At 43.1% G+C, this 22,387-nt stretch overlaps 1 protein-coding gene across 3 annotated transcripts; it reads right to left on the bottom strand.

The window, feature by feature from the left end:
• Nucleotides 1–1,772: 1,772 nt before the first annotated feature.
• si:ch1073-335m2.2 (msx2-interacting protein) lies at nucleotides 1,773–22,061 on the bottom strand. 3 transcript variants are annotated; one of them, XM_053226929.1, is made up of 16 exons: nucleotides 21,871–22,061; nucleotides 21,671–21,770; nucleotides 20,163–20,483; nucleotides 13,943–14,428; nucleotides 13,147–13,307; nucleotides 12,870–13,070; nucleotides 12,642–12,793; nucleotides 12,381–12,506; nucleotides 12,177–12,290; nucleotides 11,965–12,078; nucleotides 11,759–11,859; nucleotides 4,333–11,650; nucleotides 4,142–4,234; nucleotides 3,842–4,036; nucleotides 3,558–3,716; nucleotides 1,773–2,945 (listed from the first exon to the last, which is right to left on the bottom strand). In XM_053226929.1, exons 2-16 carry the CDS (start codon nucleotides 21,751–21,753, stop codon nucleotides 2,814–2,816), a joined length of 9,756 nt encoding a protein of 3,251 aa, XP_053082904.1. In that variant the 5' UTR covers nucleotides 21,754–21,770; nucleotides 21,871–22,061; the 3' UTR covers nucleotides 1,773–2,813. The 3 variants fall into 3 exon arrangements, with proteins under 3 accessions (XP_053082904.1, XP_053082905.1, XP_053082906.1); XM_053226930.1 differs by having other exon boundaries at nucleotides 13,147–13,304; nucleotides 21,671–22,061; XM_053226931.1 differs by having other exon boundaries at nucleotides 13,943–14,425; nucleotides 21,671–22,061.
• Between the last annotated feature and the right edge of the window lie 326 nt (nucleotides 22,062–22,387).

The raw sequence follows: 22,387 nt of genomic DNA, 5'->3' as shown, positions 1-22,387 counted from the left end.
TCTCACTGATGGTAGAAGCAGCTTTTATCACTTTCACCTTCTTCATCTTACACATAGGCAAAAAAAAAAAAAGCACAGATTAGAACTGGCGATCTCCCACACCAGAGTCCCTCACACTAACCACTGCACCAGGGAGGAACAGGATGAAAGTGGAACAGGATGAAAGTGGAACAGGACGAGAGTAGAACAGGACCAGAACATGTTTACTGGACTTCTGTCTTGAGTTTAGAAGCCAAAGCCATGTTTAGAAGAACACTGATGATCGTTGCTTCTTTACTCAATTGCCTCAATCCTGAGCTGCAGGTGAAGAGACCAGACCAACAAACTCCAACACACTCTAACAAGCCAAAACCTCTAGCTTGCGTGATAAGTTTCTAGAATGTTCTTCCTTGTTCACTCTGGTTCATTTGGCTCATCAGTGTTTGTTTTGTTTTCTGGACAATTTCCATACTTTACTGTTGTTGTTAATTTGGTGTGGAGATTATTTAGGATTTGGTGGATGCTGGTTGAGATGTTTGGGCTTCACCAGTTCCGTCTGTGTGTTTGAAGAAGGATGGTGGTGAAGATGAAGAGTAAAACACATCCTGTAGACACTCTGTGGAATCAGGGTTCTCCATCCAGAACCTCATATGATCCCATGTGGTTCCAGCAAACTCCTCAGCACTGATATCATGGAGCTGTGAAACACTGAGTGATGGCGTGATGAAGCGGAGTTACTGACACCACCCTGAAGTGGATTATTTTCCTAACAGCTTGTGTTTTATTCCTCTTATACAACAGCAATTGATCAATGAGTACAATGTATATTAATTAAAGAACGATTTTAAAGGTTTTTAGCAATACTTTGTCTATTTATAGTTACATTTAATGTTGTGGAACAGCCACGTTCCTGTCAGTAGTTAAATTACAGCACATCTGCACATCTTTGGGGTTAATTTTCCTGCTTCACAACGCTGCCTTCAAGTCTTCTTCGGAAGTTCGTACTTTACAGATCCGAGGTGATACGCACTCACATCAACAAAATACAAACAATACAAACAAAATACACACCCAAAGCAAAATTTTCTGTTGTCCACTTGTATTTTTATTTTTTATTACTGTAAAAAACTGAAAATGAGAGAGGATTGTACATTAGCCGAGTTTGTTTATTTTATATCCTGTTGGAGTCCGAGTGTGTGCTCATATCCAGGTCTTCCTTTTTATTTAAGCCATTTAAAAAGAGATTTTAACTTTTTACATTTTCAAGTGGCTTTGAGAAAAAGGTTTTGAGAGTTTAGAAGTAGTAGTAACACTGCGGTGACGATCGTCTGCGCTCATTTCATAATTACGATATTTTCAATGAGAACGTAAAGGCAGCAGAACACAGCTACAAACCTGGTGGCTCCAAAGTCAGCAGGAAATCGGTTTTGTTCCGCTCTCTGTAGGAACCCCGGACCGTTTTCCCCTAATATAACGTGGTCACGGTTTTTGAATTATGAAATCATCGATCCTGAAATCACTGTAGCAACTAATGCTGAGCTCCCGGGAACATTCTGAAGTCTTAACATACACCGCACCTGGCAGTTCATTTGTATTTGTATTCATTGTATTCAATATTTTTGCAATCTCTTCAAAATTCACGGCACCAGAGTAAACACTGTAAAATCAAATATTTTCCTATTTAAAATTAAGGTTATGAGTTAGCATAGTGCTTTAACTATTTCATTTTTTTAAAATATACTTGTGTAATAATTGATTTAAAAATAAAAACCACAGAAGTATTCCTGTCGATGTTTCAGTTTGGTTAGAGACATTTATTTTTACACAAAATGATTTTCTCATGATCTCAAGATCAATGAACACAAATGATGAAATGACAGAGAGAGAAAGAGAGTGAAAGAGAGAGAGAGAGAGAGAGAGAGAGAGAAAGAATATGACTGTTATATTCAAGTTTTCTGGATTTTTTTTTTTTTATTTGAGTAAGAAAATTTGAAGTGCCCGCAAAACAAACCCTCAAAAGCTGCCAGCCCAAAGTCTTCAATATTTACATCACAAACATTTACGCTGATGTTCTTTTCCGCTCGTCTCGTCCCCGTGAAGATTTCCGGAGTCAGTTCCAAGGTTGAAAATAAAAAGGGGCAACTCTCCTGGGGTTTAAGCCATTTTCGCCAATGTTTTTTTTTTTTTTTCATTTTTTTTTTTTTAAATATTTAAAATATTTACAGTCCCGCAATCACAAAACTCCAAGAGCCGGCGTTTGAGCCTACGCTAACGTGGATTAGCAAAGTGAGTGACAAAAAGTGACAAAGCAAGGATGATGAGTCGATCCTCTGAAATGTACAACGTTATTTCTCCTGACCGATAAATGGCGTGCAGGATTATTTAAAAAATACATTAGTCTGTTACACAACGGTTTGTATTCTCCATCTTTTTAAAAAAAAAAAAAAAAAAAAAAAAAAATCTGAATCAGCGAAGAAATAATAATAAAAAAAAAAAGCGTCCAATTTGCGTCACTCATCTTTTGTCTCATTCTTCAAAAAAAAAAAAAAAAAAAAAAAGAGAAAGAAAGAAAGAAAAACATCCTGATTTCCCAAAGAATTTCCATGAGTTTAAAAAAAAAAAAAAAAAAAAAAAAAAAAAAAAACCACCAATAAATACACATACAGCAGAGAAAAGTGAAATGGGAGATAATGTGGAGTGGTGCTGCACACACTGATATGTAGGAGGATTCCAAACACCACGGGTTTCTCCTGAGCTCCATCAAGTCCGAGAGCGCAAACGTGTCCGTGACATCGAGGTTTAAACGAGTCCAGGTTTTAAAGGACGCCGCAGGATCACACCGACGTGATGACGATCATGAGGTGAGGCGAAATGCTGGAGATCTGGTTGATGAGGTCGGGAGCGAGCCGTGAAAGGTGAGATTCTGAAAACTCGCACGGAGGGAAGATCTGCAACACGTAGGCAGGCTGAAGGAGAGAGAGAGAGAGAGAGAGAGAGAGAGAGAGAGAGAGCGGGAAAAACGTCAAAGTCACGCAAATAATAAATCATTACACGTTCCTCAGCGCACTTTTAAACCTATTAGTCTGAATCGGAGCGAAATCGATTCTTTTGATTGGTTTGCTGCGTCTGAGCAGAACCCTGGTGTGGTTCTTCATGCAGGTGAGAAAACAGCAGCCACAATCGGGTCCGAGAGCGTCCCTGATCACGGTCTGCTTCCATGTGATTGGACTCTGAACCGACTCGAGTGCAAGAACTGAATTTAACACGCTGTGTGTTTTGGGTTGCAGTGTGTTTTTAATAGACGCGAGCTGCTAAACTGAGCCAAAGGACAGAGCTGTAGAGCTGCAGAAATGCCGTGTGTTTGAGATTCAGATAAAAATGCTGAATGCGATAAACAAAATGTTTGAAACTTGTTATTTATACCATTATCTAATAATCGTTTATATTCAGCGCCTAAAGAACCGCACTGAGGGGTAGAGCACACCAGGGTTCCACTCAAATGGACTAAGCACTCTCAATGATGACAACTAGATTTAGATTAAAGGAAAGGAAAGCATAAAAACGTGACGTGCACACACCTGATTGGAGCCAGGATTGGGGACGTTGATGATGCCTGCGGCCAGTTTGGCCTTCAGATAGTTAATGAAGGCTGATTTGAGCACTTGTGTCTGCGTCACGACGTCTTCCTGATTCAGACCGCAAGGCATGGCGAGCAGGAGGCAGAATTCACTCTCACCCTACACACAAAATTGGGAAAAGCGGTAAGTGACAGAGTAATAAAAAAAAAAAAAAAAAAAAAAAATTGATTCAGATTCAAGATTCACTTATAAAGGGAAAAATTCTACGTAGTTCGGAGACTTACGGTCATTCTGCGAGCGACTCCTTCAAGCTGTTGTGTTTCTAATCTCATCCTCTGGACGATACGCAGAGGAGGTCCGGTCTCCGGGATGGGAAGCGAGCGCAGGCCAAGAGACTTGTTTCCACAAACAAAATGCAACTGGACAGCAGCAGTTTCATTTTTCAACGCCAGCAAGCCTTGCCACACGATAGGATACCTCTGTTCGAGACAAAAAAAACAAAAACAGATTTTTTTTTTTTAACATCCTCAGTTTATGTAGTTACTTATTTTCCCATCCCCTAACGATTTGTCCCCGTGGCTTACCGTGAGAAGCTGTACCATGTTGATTTGCTGGTGTCCAACATGCTCCACTTGACTATCAGTCTGAGCCTGACTGTGTTCAGATTCTGGAGCAACCTTTATTGGACATTAAAAAAAAAAAAAAAAAATTGGTATTAGTACAGTGCAGGTATAAATCATACAGATTTACTTCTCAGTACAAGGTGTCAGCTTGCCTGTGATGGAGTGATGTTGCGAGGAGGTTGGCTGATCCCCACAGGTGAATTTTCGGTAATATGCGTGTGCAAGTGTCGCACGTTGGTGTACATGTTCGAATACTCCGAAAAGGATGGCACGGTCCCTGAGGTGATCAGCTGTACTCGCTTAGGAGAGGGCACGGGAGGCATCGCACCACGGATTCCCAGCATTCCGTCTTTCCCAGGGGGCGGCGTGGCCCTCTTTATTTCAGACTGCTTCAGGGCATCCTTGTCGGACACACCTTTCTGCAAGAGGTGTGCCCGTGGAGAGAGCGAGGCTGTAATGCTGGTCGGGGTCGAGGTGGGAGGGACGGCCTCCGCTATATGCCCCTGGTGCAGCTCGGCAGCCGGACGCTCCCCCTGCGTGTGGTACATCAGCATCCGCACGTCTCTTGTTTGCATGTTAAACCGCTCCATTGGCAGTCCGCTGTGAAGTGCGCCACGGTATTCTGGCGGTAACGACTCCGGTTTGAGTTGAGTCGCCGTTGTCCTGCCAAGCGCTTGATGAAAGCGCCTTGCTGCCTCCTCCTCGCTTGCTTCGTGACCTCTTGCACTGGCCGGGTTGACTTTGAGGACCATCTCTCTGTTCCCGACAGCCTGAGGAGACGTGGGGCGCTGCTGACCAGGCGCCCAAGACGAAGTGAGGTTTTCAGAGTGAATTCCGTAGTTCATCACCGATAGTGGAGGCGTGTTGACTCTTACATCTCCCTGAGACAGGTGACCCATGGAAATGGCCTGGCCCACACGGTGAGGCGACATTCTGCCAAGACTGCCGTGCGTACTGTGAGGAGGCATGATGACTGACTGTTCAGAGTGGTGCACGCTGGGGACGTACTGAGACATGGCAGGTAAACCAGTTGGTAAGACCATAGACACGCCTTTAGGAGATGAAGAGCCAATAGGAGAAGACACTTTGGCAAAGGGAGAATGGGGGTGACCGGATTTCCGTGGCGAGCGGGGTTCCTGTTTGGTCTGAATATGCGAAGGGGCTCTATCCGTAGGCGTGCCTGGTATGAACCCAACATGATTGCCACCTGTAGAGGGAAGGTGAGGACTTATGGCGGGACTTATCGTAGACACCCAGGGAGATTTCACATTTTCCACATTAAGAGGTTCGCTTCCTTCTCCTTTCTTTTGATGCTTCATCAGCATTGTGTATTCCGAGTGATGGAAACCCATTACTTGTGACGGGCCAGGTGTCTGCTGTAATCTTTTCACAACCCCGCTTTGCACCGGAGGGTACGGGTCTAATTTGTCCGGTCCAGATTCATGCTTAATAGAAACATTTGTCTGCGACTTCAGAGAATGGCCGTGGTCCGCTGGAGGTACTGAACCCTTAGGCGCATCTCTTTGGGCTCCACTGTAATGTTCCTGTTTGATCTGAGGCATCGTCACCAGCTGCTGAGATTCTATGTCCACCGCACTAGGAGGTGGAATTTGACTGATTTTGGCACTGATCCGTTGTCGTCCCTCTATCTTCTGTCCCGAGTGACTCAGCACTACCACGCCCTCAGAGGTGTTCACCCTGAGACCAGTAGTGGGACCTGTACTCAGGGATGTGCTCTCCACTATATAGCGACCCGCGTTCCCACCCTCCTCTCCAACGGGTGGTCCGTGATAAGTGCTACTTTCCTCCATGCTGGTCTGGTACATCTGTTTCGGCGGCTGCTTTTCCACAAATGGGTTAGACAGTGGAAGACCAGGTTTCTCCTCAGATTCAGGGGGGTTGCAAACTCGACTGATGACCGAGGTGGCAGTGGAAGCAATAACGGAAATCACAGATTTCTCATTAAAGACTTGCTTTGTCTCTGTGGACGGTAACGATGCTGGCTGCCGAACTACTGGCTGAGCTGGAATAGAAGATTGCCTGTTTTCATGCAGCGCACTCTTGACATCGCTCTCCCTCGTATGCGTGCTTCCAGAAGCAGCGCTGACCTCCGAGATCGGAATACCTCTTGGTTTTGCGAGAATTTTACGCAGATCGCTCGTGTTACTATCGTGGGCAAAAGAATCGGACAGCAATGTCGGGTTCTCTAAAGGAGGCGCGGGAGTGGCTGAAGGGGAGACTACTGCCGTCTCTTTTGGCTGATTCAATCGGTCTGTGGGGGAAAGGGAAACTCTGCTTGGATGTGAAGATTTGAGGCAAATACTTGTGGGGGAAAGAGAGGGAGATGTACACTCATAAGGATTAAGCTGAGGCCTCACTGATGTTGGGCTTTTGCTTGCTGCTGGACTAGATGATTTTGACAAGTCAGGCTGCTCTTTAAGAGCACTCTCAATCACTTTAGGGCCTTCAGGGACGATATTAGCAGGTACACTGCAATCTTGCTTCGATAAGGGGGCAATTACAGCAGCAGCAGCCGCTGTGGGTGGAACTTCTGCGACTGCCGGTGTTTCTGGGGATACGGATTCCGAGGACTTGACCGAAAGATTCTCAGGTTCCACCACCACCTCTTTGATGACTTCCTTTTTGCTTGCAGCAGCCTTTTGGCCTTTGACTCTCTTCTGGGATTTTGGTCTTCCTTTACTCCCTTTTCTTGGTGTCCCTATGTTTGAAGCGTCCTTTTGGACAGTGGCCGTGTTGCTGCCTTCAATAACTTTGGCATCTGGGACTAGAGTTTGAATATCTGGGTCTGGATCTACGACAGTGTTTATGACTTGATCTTGTGGCAAACTGCAAGACGTGTCTTCAGATGTGATGGAATCGATAGCGGCGGCAAGTTCCGTCTCACTAGCAGGATTGGCAGGCTTGTCTTCCTCGCGTCCCTCTACAAGTTCAGATAAAGGGGCTTGGGATTCGGTCGAGTTCTTGAACTGAAGAGGAGCCGGGTCTTCTGTGAGCTTGGCAATGTTCTCCACAGCTTGTTCGAGCTCCATCTGGCGGGATAACAATGCCTCATGGGGATCCTTGACCTTTGGGGGTGTTGTTACAGACTCTTTAGTATTACCATCTTCCTCTATGATCTCCTTTTCTAATCTAGGATCTATGACTTGCTCTTTGGGCGACGTATCTGGCACAACATTTTTAGGACTGTCGTCATGCCCCGAATCGTCCTCGCCAGTTTGCAGCATCGCCTTTACTTCCGTTACATCAAGCCTGATTCTGAGATTTTTGAGAACAAGAGATTTATCCTCTGACATTATCTTTGGACTACAAGTTATTCTAGTAGTTTTTGTTCTCACACTTTTGTCCAAAAGTGACTGCTCCTGAACAGATTCACCGAGTTTATCTTGACTTGCGTTTTCTGCCTGAGTAATTCTGTCTTTCTCTTGTTTTGTTTCTGAAATGCTTTGTGGTTTATGCTCCTCCTTTGGCTCATTTGTCGCTGAAGGACCACCGTCATGCTGGCCACTGCTGTCCTGGGAATTCACGTCCATCTCAGCAGGACTTACAGTATCAGACGCCTTATCCATTTTTTCTCCTTTTTTCGCTAGTCCAGATCCGGTACCTTGATTTGCAGCTTTGTTTAAGTAGGGGGAATGTCTGCCTTTGCCTACTTTGGTGACAGTTTCATTGTTTCCAGGTTCATTGATCTCAAAGTCCTTAGCCTCAGGTAATTTTGACCGCTCGTTCTTCCCAGCCGAAAAATCCTCTCCTTGGCGCCGATTCTTAGGCGGACGCCCCCGCCGTGCAGTTGTCATTACGGGGAGGCTCTCCGGTTCTGGTTGCTGTTGCCCAGCGTCTTTGTCTGCACCTCGCTTGCGTGCCCCACGCGGCGACTCCACATCCTTTCCAGTTTGTGGTGTAGATTCATCTTCTACTGGGGTGGCATACACAGAACGTACATTTCTACGCCTCGCTCTCACAGGGGGAATGTTTTGTTCTACGCTTTGTTCAGTCTCAGGGCTATGGATGGGTGACTTGCCAGTCGACTTGGCATCCGAAGTTGCTTTAGATGACTCCACTCTTGGAGAAGACGAGCGTTTAAGCTTTTCTCTATCAATGCGTTCACTTTTACGAGTACTTTGTTTATCTGGTGTGTTTGATGGGGTCAAAGGGGCTACTGGTGTTGTAGGCGAGGTCTTGCTCTTCTTGTTTCTGGACCTTGGAGGAGGAGAGATCGGTTCCTCCACTGTATAACTATCCATACCTTTCGACTCGGTTTCTTTGGCAGGAGGTTCAACTTCCATAGCTACGGGCTCCGGTTTCTCTAATCTTCCTTTATCTTCATCTACAATCATGGGAGAGGGAGGATTCTGTAATTCAGGGAGCTCAGTTTGTGGCTCAGATTTTGGTTCATAGCTAACTTGAGTCTCAGTGGTCTGCGTCTCGCTACTGGAGCACTGCTCAACATCTCTGTCACTGGTCAGTTCCAACTCTTTATTAGGACTTGTTTTAATTTCATTCACTAAAGGCTTTGAGTCCTGCGATTCACATCTATTTACCTCAAGGGGGTCTTGAGGCGACGGATTTGTGGGGGAGACTAATGGCTGTTCGGGCTGTTTTTCTTCTTCTTTCACTGAAAGACTGAGTTGTTTAGGCGAAGATGCTTCTACGTTACAAACTTCCCGCTGTGGTGACGTCTCCTTAGCTGTTATGACAACTGGTGGTGATTTCTGAGTTTCTTGAGCAGGAAGGGGTTGTATGGTTTGCACAGGGCTTGACTGAGGGGCTTGTACAGGGCTGACTGGTTTAATCTCGGCTGGTTTCATCTCGGCTGGTTCAACAGCAGTGCGCTGCTCTTCCTCCTGTGTCTTATCACTGACTTGTGCATCAACACCTTCCTCTTTCTTGGATTCTTGCTGAGACTGCTCTTTCCCCTTCTGTTGCTGCAGTCTCGTCAACTCTAAAAAGCGATCATGGAAGAGGACCACTGGTTCAGAATCAGGCTGCCCTTCAATTTGGCCTTGCTGGTTAGCTGGAAAGCCCATACCATGTTCAGGGTCTTCATGCTTTCTTTCAAGATGCTGGAGGCGCCTCGAGTCTTGCTCGAAGATAGAACTGTGAAGAAACCGAGAGGCAAAGAGCTCTCGTCGTTCTTGTTCTTCCGGTTTAGGATCTTCCTTTCGGTCATCTAGTTTATCCTCGGACTCGCTTCGTATTTTCTTCTTCTTCATGTACCACGAGGGAGTTGGCCGGGGTGTTGATTCTACCTTTTCTGTATCTTTTCTGCTTCTGAAACTGGCGAAATGAGAATCGCTGTCCAGAAAAGACCAGTTGTCTTCCCTCGAAGAGGATAACGACTTTGCGCGCTCCAGCAACGCTTTAGTGTCTGGTGTAATTGTCTGGTCAAGCGCAAACGAACAAAACTTGTTCCTTTCCAGCGAGCCGGTTAGTTTGGATTCCGGTAATCTGTCTCCACGGTGCCGTTCGGGGAAGGACATTGAGGTTGAGGGCATGGGAGAGTTCGGTTTGTGTTCTCTGTCTTCTTCAGAGTCAGAGCGTACCTCACCGGGCTCTAAATCGGGCCAAAGTCTATATTCCAAATACGATCGATTGAGGCGTCTTTTTTCTGAGGTCCTTGAAAAGTCAGGCAACAAGTCCTGCTTCAGGCGACTTTCCCAACGTCTCTGCTCATCGTGTAGGGACGTGCTCAGCTTGGACACCTGCGAGGTATGGACACGTTTAACCGTCAGCTCCATGTCCTGGTGAGAACTGTCTTCCTGTTTAGGTTGTTCTTTTACTTCTTTCACAGTAATTAGTTGGGGAACATCTGTATATTCTTCCTCTCCAGGTTGAGAGGCATTAAATCTGGGCGAGTTTGTGCTCCACTCTGACTCTTCACTCTTTGGCCGGAAAATTCGGTATACCCGTTCCCTTTTGGTACCAACCTCCACGTCCAAGTGATCTTGTTTCTTGCTTTTACTCGGTGGAGAGTTATCAGTGACATCCTGCGGTGGCTTGCCTACCTCGTGCACCAAGCTACGGTGTTCTAAATCTTCCGTGTCTACGCACTGAGGAGTTTCTGGTTTTCCTGTTTTGTCAGGCTCTTGGAGCTGCTGGCGAAGTTTACGATTCTGCTCCATTTGCTTTCGATAACTCTGAGAAAGATCTATATCCAAATACTCTTCCCTGCCTTTGTTATCTTTCTCCGGGGTTCCGTCGTTGGAGAACCGCCTTGGCGCGCTTGGTCCGGACTGAGATTTTGAGTCTACAGACTCCGCGTTAGTCTCGGAATGCTCTTCTTGCCGTCCAGATGAGTTTTGGGATTCGGCTCGTTGATCTAATTCGTCCCTAAAATGAGACGCCATCCTCTCCGATTTAGACTTAGAATGTTCTCTCTTCTGTGCCTCTTTTTCTAACGTTTTCACATCGCTTTCTCCTTCCTTTGAATAAGACGCCCCGAAATCTGCAGGCTGATTAACCCCTGCGCTCTGCTCATCCTCAACGCGACCTCTCTTCTGTTTTACGGCTTTCCCGCTGGGATCGCCAAAGCGCCTTTTTCGTGCCGCAAGCCTGTCGGAATCCAAAAGGGAATCTTTCCCTTCGTTTCCAAGTTCTGATTTGAGGTGTTTCTTTGATCTCCCTTTGTTATCCCGATCCGCTGAATCGATTTTAGCACCGTCGACCCTTTCTTTTTGCGACTCGAGACGAGACAGCGGATCAGAAGGGGAGGGTTCGCCCTCAGCTTTGTGCCTCTGCCTCTCTGAGCTCTCCACATCTGAACCTTTCATTTTTCCAGAATTCGAATCCAGGCTGGGCTCCCTGTCCGCTTCAGAATAAGGTACGCTAGGAGACTGCACTTTCCCCCTTCTTGATTTTGTTTTCTCGCCCTTCTCTCGGTCTGCTTTTTCCTTGCGCCTGCCGCGCTTGCTCTTTTCTGTCCCACTTGCGCGATCAGCCTCGGCCTGCTCCATTTCTCTGTCCAGATTCTCCGTTTTATAATCCACTGGAGACTTTTCAGACTTTTCAAACTGAGGAGTAGGCGATAAGGAGCTGCAGCTTCCACTTCTCTCAGACGAGTGCCTGTACACGCGTCGCTCTGCTTCCCTCGAGACGCGGTCAGATGGCGAAGGAGAGGCGGAAGGGGTTATGGGTCGGCGCGGATGGGACGGGCTCCATCTGTTGCGGTCGGCCTCAAAACGTTCACGTTCCCGCTCACGTTCCCGCTGGATGTAGCTATACTTTCTGATATCCTGTTCAAAGGGGTCACGGTAATCTCTGTATTCACGAGGATCTTCATGATAGCGTGGGTCGTAGTGGTCACCTTGGTAATGGTCTAGTTCCGGATAGCGCTCGCGGCTGCGAGCGGGATAGTCTCGCCGTGGATCGTCGGCATAGATTCCCGGTGCCCGAACATTCTCATAGTACGCTCTCTCCGCTGAGAATTCATGATACGAAGGTCTTCGGTCGTCCCTGACGATGAAAAAGAGGTGAAAGTTAACAAAGTTATATCTGACGCATCGATAACAAAAAGAGCTCTGTCTTTTTTTCTTACGAGAGGCATCTTTTGTAAACGCTTACCTTCTTTCAGAGGGTATTTCATAGAAGTCACGCATATCCTGCCCCGACGCCTGCATAGAGCGATAGAACGCCACTTGGCTCTCCTGACTGGCGAAATCAACCTGCAGAAAACAAGCACACACCTGAAGCAACAGGTACAACCAGCAATATATTTCCACGCTTAAAACTCATCCCTAAGCAACAGGGAACTGAGCTCCTGTCGCTACCTTAATTTTGTTGCCGCCAATCTTCCATCCTTTGGTCTCTCTCACAGCAGCTTGCGCAAAATCTGTGTTGTTGTATAGAATCAGGGCCATCCCTTTCAATCTGTCAAACACAACCTACAAAATGCGATAAAAAATTTATCAGGATTCAAGACAAAATGCAATACACAAATGTAAATAATATTGAAACTGTACACATCGCGTATCTCAAATACCTTCACTACATGTCCATAGCGACAGAAGTGTCGTGTAAGGTACTGCTCTGTGATGTTAGAGGACAGACCATCTAACCACACGCAGGTCGTAGGCATACTCTTCCCAAAACCAAGCTGCAAAAGCAAGACGGACAGAAAAGTTGCGTGAAGGTGCGTTAAAGTGTGACTAAAGACTTCAGTTTACTAGAGTAGCTGGACAAATACCTTGAGTCGGTTGGCGCCTAGGTATTCTCCGTCCATTTTCTTAATAGCTTTACACACACTAGCTATGTCGGAGTATTGCACAAAGGCGTACTGAGGGACACCGTTAACCCTCTTAATATCGATATCCTAAAAAAAACAAAAGGAAAAAACATGGGGGTGAGACGAGAGCACCGGCCAAAACACTACCAATGTGAGATGGGGGAAGGGCAGGGCTTCCATTGAGGGTCGGTAAATATCTGAGTCAAGTCGTTAAACACTTACCACTATCTCTCCAAAGCGCTGAAAAACATCAAGCAGCTGCTGGTAGTTAGTCGTTTTCTCCAGATTTCCGATAAACAAGGTTCTGGTTGCCTTTGGGTGAAACTCATCTATCCGTCCGTCCAACGGCCGGAACTCGTTCTCACTTTCCGTCTCTGTTAGAGAAGATAAGCGGGTAAGCGACGGACGCCAAGCTGCGTAACTACAAAACCCCGCAGCCGCAACACTCACCAGGGCCGTTCCAAGCAGTCACTTCGATCAGCATTCCAAAGAAAAGCTTTCCTTTGGACACGCTGAGGGCTTTCTCCTGGTCTTCTTGCTGTCTGAAGAACACCAAGCCGTACCGCTCCTCCGAGGCTCCGTGTATCTGCACTGACGTCACCTTGCCGTACTTCTTAAACTCGTGGAAAAGTCCATCTTTCAGACTCGTGTCTGGAGAAGAAAACACATCACGTCACTGATCTTACATTACTGCAAAACCCAATAAACACGCAGTTTTGGTACCAACCTGTGGATCGTACAGGGAGGTTCTGCACCCTGATGCCAAAACTCCTACGTGGCTCATCACAGTCCAGAGAAAGTGGAGGAGGAGCCGGAGGCGGGTGAGTGGCTGCGGACTGAACCGAGCGCGCTCGAGACCCCTCACTAGAACTGCTGTTGGAGTCACTGCTGCCACGGGACAGAGAACAAAAACACCTCCTCAGAACAAACACGTCTAGTACATGCAGACCGACTCGCATTCACGAACAAAAGCAAGTTGCCAGCCGACGACCGGATCGTCCCAGAACAGTTTCTGACCGAGTACACTCATCCAGCATAATCCAACATCTCCAAGGAAATGGTCAACATTTCTGCTGGACAGCAACGCACTTAAATTATCTCTCCAAAACCTCTCTCTTCTTTTACAGTAGCCTAGGATATACAGCAAGTGGAACGTTAAACCATGGTCTCAACATCTTACAGCCTCAGAGAATATATTTTCTGGAACGCTGCAACACTAACCTGAGGTGTAAAGCTACATAAAACACGATACAACGTGATTTTGATCCCTAAGGCGACGATCTGATATTTAACGATATGATCTAGCATCCTCTGGTCAACACGTGAGCAGCTTTGTTCAGAATCTGGTGTAAATCTACTAAAAATTTGCGAATGAAGATGTAGAAAAGGACTATTTTAAAAGTATCAGATGTTCAAACACTGCTTTTTAAATCGACGCATCGATCCAAACTGACGGATCGTTACACCAAACCAATCTTGGAGCGTATTTCAAGAAAGAAAGCAGTTCGTCAAACTCCACCTACCTGCCGCTTCCGGTACTGCTGGTGCTACTGACTGAATCCGAGCTGGAAGATCGGCTTCGGGAACGTGAACGCGGACCTCTGCCTGGAGAAACAGGAGCTCTTTTGGGGGAATGGGGGGCTTTGGGGGTCTGTCCCGTGGTCCTTTGCGGAGAAGGGTGCCGCGATTGCGAGGAATGAGAAGATCGACTCCGGCGATGATGGTAAGTCCGATCGACGCGCCGCCCCCTGTCGTCGCGGTAAGGATCCCGCCGTGCAGAACCAGACAAAGTGAAGGGATCACGGATTCGAGACTCGAAATGAGATTCCGGGGTGTCGAAACCCCCGCTAATCGCGCTAACTGCAGGGCTGGCCCCGACTCCAGACGCAAAAATGGCGCGGTCTCGGTAATAGTCCGTGTTGTAGTGCCGCGGCCTATCGAAAGTGCCACTGCGTTCGTGGTGTCCGTACGGATTGTGCTCGTATGCTCGATCCCGACTGTCTGAACTGCTGCGAGAGGGACAGAAAGAGACGGGAAAGGAAAGAAAAGATTCAAAATCAACTAACAAAAACGACTCACAAAAAAAAAAAAAACAAACAAACAAAAAAAAAAATCATGCAAAAGTACATCACTTAACATTCTCAGTGATGATTGGGTCAAACTTCAACCGACAGCCAATCATAATTCCCACAAATACCACAACTGCCCAAATCGATTTAAACACACACACACACACACACACACACACACGAAACACATGTTGGATCAAACATCTAGCATCTTTTTTGCACGCATATAAAAAGGCACAAACTCCTGACCTGACCATGCGAGTCATCACTAGAAAGAAACGTATAAAAATTCTTCCTTCGGTTTGAACTAATTTACGTTATTTTATTATTCTAAAATATACAATAATTACGACTATACTGAATGAAATGTTTATTTGCTCATAAAGTGGAGACCAAGTGCACAGACACGCTCTAGCTAAACTAGCCGATCGGCTGAGATGTGTTCGGCATCCGAAATTCGTCTTTTTAGTTTTACGCTGAATCTGCGAATCTGATGAAGCTAACAAGTAACGCAATCGTACAGCCTCTGGATTAGCACTGTGCGTTAAACGGGCGTGTAAATCGTTCCACACTGAGGAGGAGGTGTTTTTAACGTCCAATGATGTGATTCTAACTCTGGACATCCAGCTAGGGGGCGTGGTCTAAAGTCTGAAGGCGGGGCTGTATGTCAGAAGTGATTTATATGCTAATAAAGTTCGCATTTCACTTGAACGTAGGTTTAAACTTTATCATTAAACCAAATACAATTAAACTGAACAGTATTACAGAGAAACGTTTTCTTTTGAGACTCGCGGTTTGTACGAGACAAGTTACACGTTAGCTACGTAAGCTAATCCACACCAAGATTCCAGCTAAAGGGCTTTTGCGGAAATCTTTTCTCTTGGAAATAACTGCGAATTTCACGCTAAACCAACAAAACCATCCTGTCTACTCACGTGCTGGAAAATTCAACAAGCCAATTCTCTAATAACTGAAACTGAGACGATCAGCTTTAAACATTTAAATTATTATTATTTTTTTTATTATTAACTGTTCTTACTGCATTCAGGTTCTCTTATTCAAACTGTAAATTAACTTTAGCTATTGTGTGGTGTTTATTTTTTATTATTTTGCTATTATTATTATTTTTCCTTATTGTACATCTTTTGTATTTTTATTAAGTTTAATTTATTTTTTGTTGCCCTTCTAACCCGCATTTCTCGTGAGGAAAAAAACAAAATAAAAATTTTATTGTACCAAAGTACATACGACAATAAAGATCTTGAATTAATTTTATTTGTGACGTATTTAACAGCTAATAATAATAATAATAAAGATGGTAACTACGCTACAATCTTGCTAATCTCCTCGCTAGTTTGTTTGGAAAGTAACTGAAGTAACTTAGACCACATACCAATGTTTATAAAATTATTTTTCTTACAATCGAATTCATTTATAGTGAGAAAGATAGTAAATTATTCGCATAAATCACCGACTCATCTTTAGAAAACTTCACATTTAAGCAAACAAAAACACAGGTACGTTTTACTGCAGTTTAATATTTAAGGTGCCGTATATGTAGTGTTTTAATATTTCGATTATATTTAAAACAAATAAAAAATTAAAATAAAATAAAAAAACACTCTGAAGTTCTTTTCTGCTTTCACTCTTTTCACTCCTCATGTGTTTCTGTAGTTAACAATAAACGATACACAGATTATATTTGTGTTTTATTTCATTGTTGTATTTGTTTTCTTTTAAATAAATAGAGAAATCCGTTCTACAAGTTTTATTTTAAAGAAAAATGTAATTGATTGTAAATAAAAAGCTTGATACGTAAAACAAGACATGAAATTTTGCTCTCAGTCACATTAATGACACACACTAATTTTTTTTCTATCTGAAACAGTTTTGTTTATTTTTTATTTTTTTCTGGCTGGTGAACAGAATTGCGCTGCCTTCAGATTTGCACAAAAATAATCAACTCCAGAAATTTCTACGCTACACCCTGAAAGGAAATATCTGTAAATACAGCAAACATGTATGTCTTCAAAATAATAATAATAATAACAATAATAATAATAAAAAGGGAGGAGGAGCATTTTGAACATTTGCATGCAATCTATATACACATATATATATATATATATATATATATATATATATATATATATATATATATATATATATATATATATATATATATATATACACATATATTAAAAAAATTCAAATATATTATATTTTAATATGCGCGTAACTGTTTGTTCAATCTAGCTAGTCACTTGAGTAGCTACACGTAAATTGTTAAACAGCGAGCTAATCATTTCTTTACTGCGGTTACGACGTGAGATCCATCGAACTCTCCTCCATATTCAAGTTTCTTTCTTTATTTTTAATTTAAGGCTCTTTAAAACATAGCAAATCCCTCATATCTAACTATCAACTATATATGCTCACTACATACGCTGCGTTTCCGACTCTCCAGCTCGCAATTCCTACTCGGAAAGTCCGAGTTTTTTCGAGCGCGATTCCGTGACGTCGCTCCGACGTGGCGGCGCTCACAGCGAAAAGTAAGAACGAGAAATATTTAAGGTTTTTTAAGCCGTCGTATGAGTTTCTGTTTATAGCTACGATCGCTAAAATCCGTGTGATACTTTGATATTCGAAATGTTAATTTGCTCTCTGCGAGATTTGGATCTTTCGTGCAATTTTCAGCGCAAATTATCTGCGAATTATCAAATCTGCTTTAAAAATAAATTACGCAAACTAAACAAACGAAAATCAAAAATTCCAGCGAGGACGGATTTTATTTCCGACGTCCGATGGCCGAGCTCCGAGCGTGAACACTCTAAATTTGAAATTTCCGAGCTGTCGTGAACAGAGCAATACGGTAGAACAATTTTTCACATTTACGCACAATTTTTATTTATCTATTTATTTATTTTTAAAAGTTAATTGATGTTTGATATGTTTTGTAAAAGCACCGAAGCACTTTTTCATTTAGCTAAAAAGTTTAAGAAATGTTTCCTCAGACTTGATGTAAAGTAGAACGTGAGACAAGAGAAGAATTTTTTTTTTTTAGATTCAAAATCATAAATTAAAAAAATTTAAAGTTCGTACAGTGAAATTCGGTCTGTAAGTTCGTGGATTAGTGTCGGTGTTTTTAGGTGTCCATGATATTACACTGAACAAAATGAGTATGAATTCTGCCACTTACTCTCTTTTTATTTAACATTTTGTTTGAATATTTTTAAATGTAAAATTAATCTCGACATAAATGTGACATTAAAATCTACGTAGATGAGCCCAGATTTACTTTTTCTGAGAACTGAATGTGGTTGTTTGTTTTTTTTTTTTCTTCTTCATTGCTATTAGTTCCTTGTGTAAATTCATGCGCTCCAAAATACTGAACTGTGATGTTATTACTTAAAACAACGCCAGAGGCAAGACTGGAATAAAACAAACAAAAGAAAAAAAGAACAAAAAAAGAACAAAAAAAAAAAACAACAAAAAAGAAAAAAAAAAACAGACATCAGCATCGAGAAGTGATATTCAGGAGAGTAAAGACGAGAGACGGAGAAGGACAGAAACTCAAACACAGCGGAAAGAAAGAAAGAAAGAAAGAAAGAAAGAAAGAAAAAGAAAAAGAAAGAAAGGAGGGTTAATGACACACACTATCAGCGCAGAAAGAATCCGTGAGGTCTTTCTGTCCAAACAGGCAGTGTGTTTATTTTTTTATTTTTATTTTTTTTTTAATTCTACAAGCTCTACGGTTAGTGGGAATGGGAAAAGGAAAAATAAATAAATAAATAAAAAGAGAAGCAACATCTGGGTTAGATAAAGAAAAGCACAGAAGGTGCATGAGGCAGGGCAATACCAACCTTTTCACAGCAGTAATTCAACCTACATATTCCAAACACAATATAGGAGGGCAAATGTGTGAGCCAAAAATAGAGAGGCCAAAAAAAGGTGACTGAAAAAAAAAGAAAAAAAGAAAAAAAGATGAAGTAAACGGCGCCTTGTTGCTGTCGTGATTAAAAAAAAATATATATTATCCTCCACGGGGAAGAAAGAAGAAGAAGAAGAAGAATATCCAGATTCACAAATCTACTGCGAGGAGTTCGAGTTCTCAAAAATTCAAAAAAATTATCCTGATTTGGAGATGAGGAGAATTTTAAAAAATAATAATAATAATAATAATAAAACAATCCAGGATTTAAAAAGTTATAGCCGATATCCACGTTCTGGTCAGAAGTAATCCCATCATCATCGGTTTCAGTTCAGGGCAGGATGAAACCGCTTCTTCAAATAAGCAAAAAGAGGATTTCTGGCTGAAAACAAAAAATAAAAAATAAAACAAAACAAAAAAAAAAAAAACAGTAATCCCAGTCTGTGATTGCAGATTCCTTCCATCAGATTTTTGGGAATTGGACAGACTCTGGGATATTCCTTTATTTTAAACCAGCACGTGTTCAGTAGAAATCCTCGGCTTTGTCCGTGCTTCTAAAGTCCGCTTGATTCAGACTCGGGTACATCCACATTTACGCCGAAGTTAAATCCAAACTCGGGTCGCGGTCCAACATCGTACATCCCAGAATTTTTTTTTTTTTAAAATAAATAAAAAAAGGATTAAAATATAGGGTTAGATCCGTGACTAAAGGTTTCTTCGCTTTATCCAATCTGGACGTCTTCTGAGTTTCGATCTTCGAGCTCCGCGTTAGTCCGATCTCGCGTCTCGCGTCTCGCTCCAGCCCTAAACGCGACTATCGTGTGGAAAAAGGATGGAAAATGAAAGCACTGACAGCGTTAGCGCGTAACTCCACACGGACCAGCGGAAAGGTCACACCATCGCCTCACCTTTCGCGCGACTTCTCTCTGATCCGAAGGCGCGATTTTAATTTTTTTTTTTTTTTTTGGGGACTCGTCCTAAATCCAAATCGTTGTGATACACATCCAGGGTTTGCCACAGCACCATGAGAGACAGAGTTAGCACAATGACCAAGATGGAAGATGGAAAAACAAAAATAAAAATAAATAAACAAACAAACAAACAACAACAACGAAAAAAAAAAAGCTGATTCTTGAGTAGATTTTTTTGGATGAAGCTACTTTTGTGTAAAGAAAAACAAAAACAAAAAAATAGCCAAACAAACAAGAAACAAACAAACAAACAAAAAAAAAACACATCACGTACGCACTTAATCCGTTAATGGCATGGCAAATACTTCCACACAGGTGATCCGAGGAAGTACAGGTAATATCCAACACTCTTGAAGGGGGAGGAAAGGAACGCCTAATATCCAAAACTCACCAGATATCCGCAAATCGATCGTAATATCCAAACTCACCGGGATATTTTCCACACGGGTAATATCCAGCTCGGAGGAAGGATATGGCTCACACAGTAATCCCAATTATTTGAACAACACACCTTAGAAATCCACACATTCTTAAAAAAACGAGACAAACGAGATTCATACGGATAATTAATCCCATGAGCGAAGTCGGGCCTCAGAGCCGAAGGGAATCCCTAGATAATCAAAAAAACGCATTGGCCTTTCGATTTTGTGTTTTAAAACCCAGAAGGAAACCTGAAAGTGTTGGAAAATGGTTTAATTTCTTTTCTTTTTTGTTTTTTTTTTCTGACACCACGTTCCCCCCGGCAGTTCGAAGGGAGACTGCGTCCACTTACCCGTCTATTCTGCGCTCATAGCGTCCCTCTCTGGTGTGAAGAGACACCGGGGGTCCATAAACGGGACCCACAGCAGCTCTCGAGAAACTCGCAACGTCCCTCGTGTGACTGCTAGACGGCGGGTTGTCGTCCAGGCCCCGGACGGAGTTGGGCACCGAGCCGGGCTCGTTGTAATCAGTGCGAAGGTCTCTGTCGCCCATTTTGTTGACTGCGTTGTGAGCCTTCTGGGCGCTTTTGATGTCGACGAAATCCACGAAAGCCGCCACGCCGCCTTCCGAACCTCGCTTACGGAGAACTTTAACGCTCTCCACACGTCCATACCTGCAGAACACACACACACACACACACACACACGGGACAGAGAGGGAAAAACAATCAGAAATATGAAATATTAATGTTAAGTTCTTGAACAGTGGATCACTGAGTTATACAATATAATACATCCTAAACATGCTGCACTGCAAATCACAAAGCTAGACTGCAGGAACAGAGTTAAAAGTACTCTTTTTTTTTTTTTAAATGATTTTAATTCATTTGTTTTGTTTTTTTTTCCAGCTACAAACAGGAGCACATGGAGGAAATGTCCTTGTCCTGCTCTCTCTCACACACTTTCACCATTTTAAAGCTTTTTTTTTCAATTTAAAATCTAGTTTTAATTCTATTTAAAGGAGGAGATATTAACCACACAGCTAGCTCTACTATAAAAGTGATAAATATAATAATGTGAAAGATTAAACGCTTAAAAACCTTTAAAGAAATTAACAGGAATGTTTTCTAGGGTCGAACGCTAGCGTTAAGTTTGACGGCAAAACAGCTGATTTTTTTAAAATAAACTCGATTTAAACGCTTTAAAACCATCATTTAGGACAAACCTGCAGCATGATGAGTAATCCTAATCCATCACACGGATCCAGTTTTCTATTAAAACACTGAATTTGATAGAAAGCAAGAAAACAAGGCGATTAGCCAGCTAATGTTATCGTAACTAGCTTAGCAAGGGTTCGCCATGCTAGCGCGCTAGCTTAGCTATCCAGGCAAACCTCGCGATAAAATTAGCATGATCTTAATAAGCGGGTTTTTGTTGTAAAATAAACAACAGACGGTTATACATCAGGCATGGGATTAAAGGTAAACACCAAAAATCGCGTTTTATACCAAAAGAAATGACTAATCATTAAAACATAATCCGAATTTTTAAAAAAAAAATCGCCGCGCTAGCTAGCTAGCTAACTAGCCGATTAGCCCGCTTCCACCTCAAGCTAACCGGTCAAATAAATCTCACTAACTGATGGAAATTGCTGCTCAAGGTTGAATTGTTTACTCTTTTAAACACCCAACATGGTGTAAAGATGTGAATTTTGAAGTGGTGTGCGCTGTAAACTGTGCTGTTGATGTTGTTGTTGTTGTTTTTTTTTCTCTAACGCGGGCTAAACCGAGGCCTCGCGCGAGCTAACGTTAATGAGGAAAGAAAAAAGAAAGAAAGGAAAAAAAAAAAAAAAAAAACTCACCGTTTAAAATATTCGACAATTTTTTCTTCTCGAACGTGTTCGGGTAAATTTCCCACCCAGAGGTGTCTGGTTTCCCGAACCATCCTGCGCGTCCCCTTCCCTGTTCATGCACATATGCGTTTTCACCTCTATATTTATATTTATATATTTATATATTATCTGGGGTTCTTTTTTTTTTTTTAAAGTAGGTTTAATCTGACCGTCGGGGGGAAAATCCGCCTTTCCAAAATGAACGCCGTGAGAAAAAAAGAAGAAGGAGAAGAAGAAGGAGGAGAAGAAGCTCCTTTTGGCTGCTGCGTCTCAACGCGAGCGTGTGAACCCGAGACTGAGCGGGAGCGCGCAAGGCGTGTGAACTCGACCGAGCGGGAGCGCGCACGTCTCTCTCTCACTCTCTCAGTCTCTGGGGCGCGGCGCGCTCCCGACGCTACGAGGCCACATAAAATGTCGCTTCGTGTAAACAACAGACGACGAATGATGACGTTAGCGACTGAAACCCTAGCTGCGTTTACACGCGAATCAATACTCCGATGATGTTAATCCGAATTCGGCAATATTAGTACTGATTAGTACTGAGTCATGCATTTAAACACTGAAATCTGATTCAAATTAAGACAATATTCTGATTCCACAATCAGTTGAGCGTGTGTGTGTGTTTTCAGTCCAGTCCCTACTGATGCAGTTTAAAACACAAAGGGCTTTTCGCCCCAAATATTGACT

Source organism: Pangasianodon hypophthalmus, chromosome 20 (genome assembly GCF_027358585.1).
Source record: "Pangasianodon hypophthalmus isolate fPanHyp1 chromosome 20, fPanHyp1.pri, whole genome shotgun sequence".
Classification (NCBI taxonomy): domain Eukaryota; kingdom Metazoa; phylum Chordata; class Actinopteri; order Siluriformes; family Pangasiidae; genus Pangasianodon; species Pangasianodon hypophthalmus.
Note: the sequence above shows the minus strand (reverse complement) of the source record. Positions and strands in the feature narration are given on the sequence as shown.

Bases quoted from the DNA above. Each gene is read 5' to 3' on its own strand.
- si:ch1073-335m2.2 (XM_053226929.1), bottom strand. From the start codon at position 21,753: ATGGTTCGGGAAACCAGACACCTCTGGGTGGGAAATTTACCCGAACAC. The intron at 14,429-20,162 runs GTAAGTGGACGC...TCCCTCTCGCAG, and splicing joins TATGAGCGCAGAATAGACGG to CAGTTCAGACAGTCGGGATC. The intron at 13,071-13,146 runs GTTGGTACCAAA...TTTCTTCTCCAG, and splicing joins CCTCCCTGTACGATCCACAG to ACACGAGTCTGAAAGATGGA.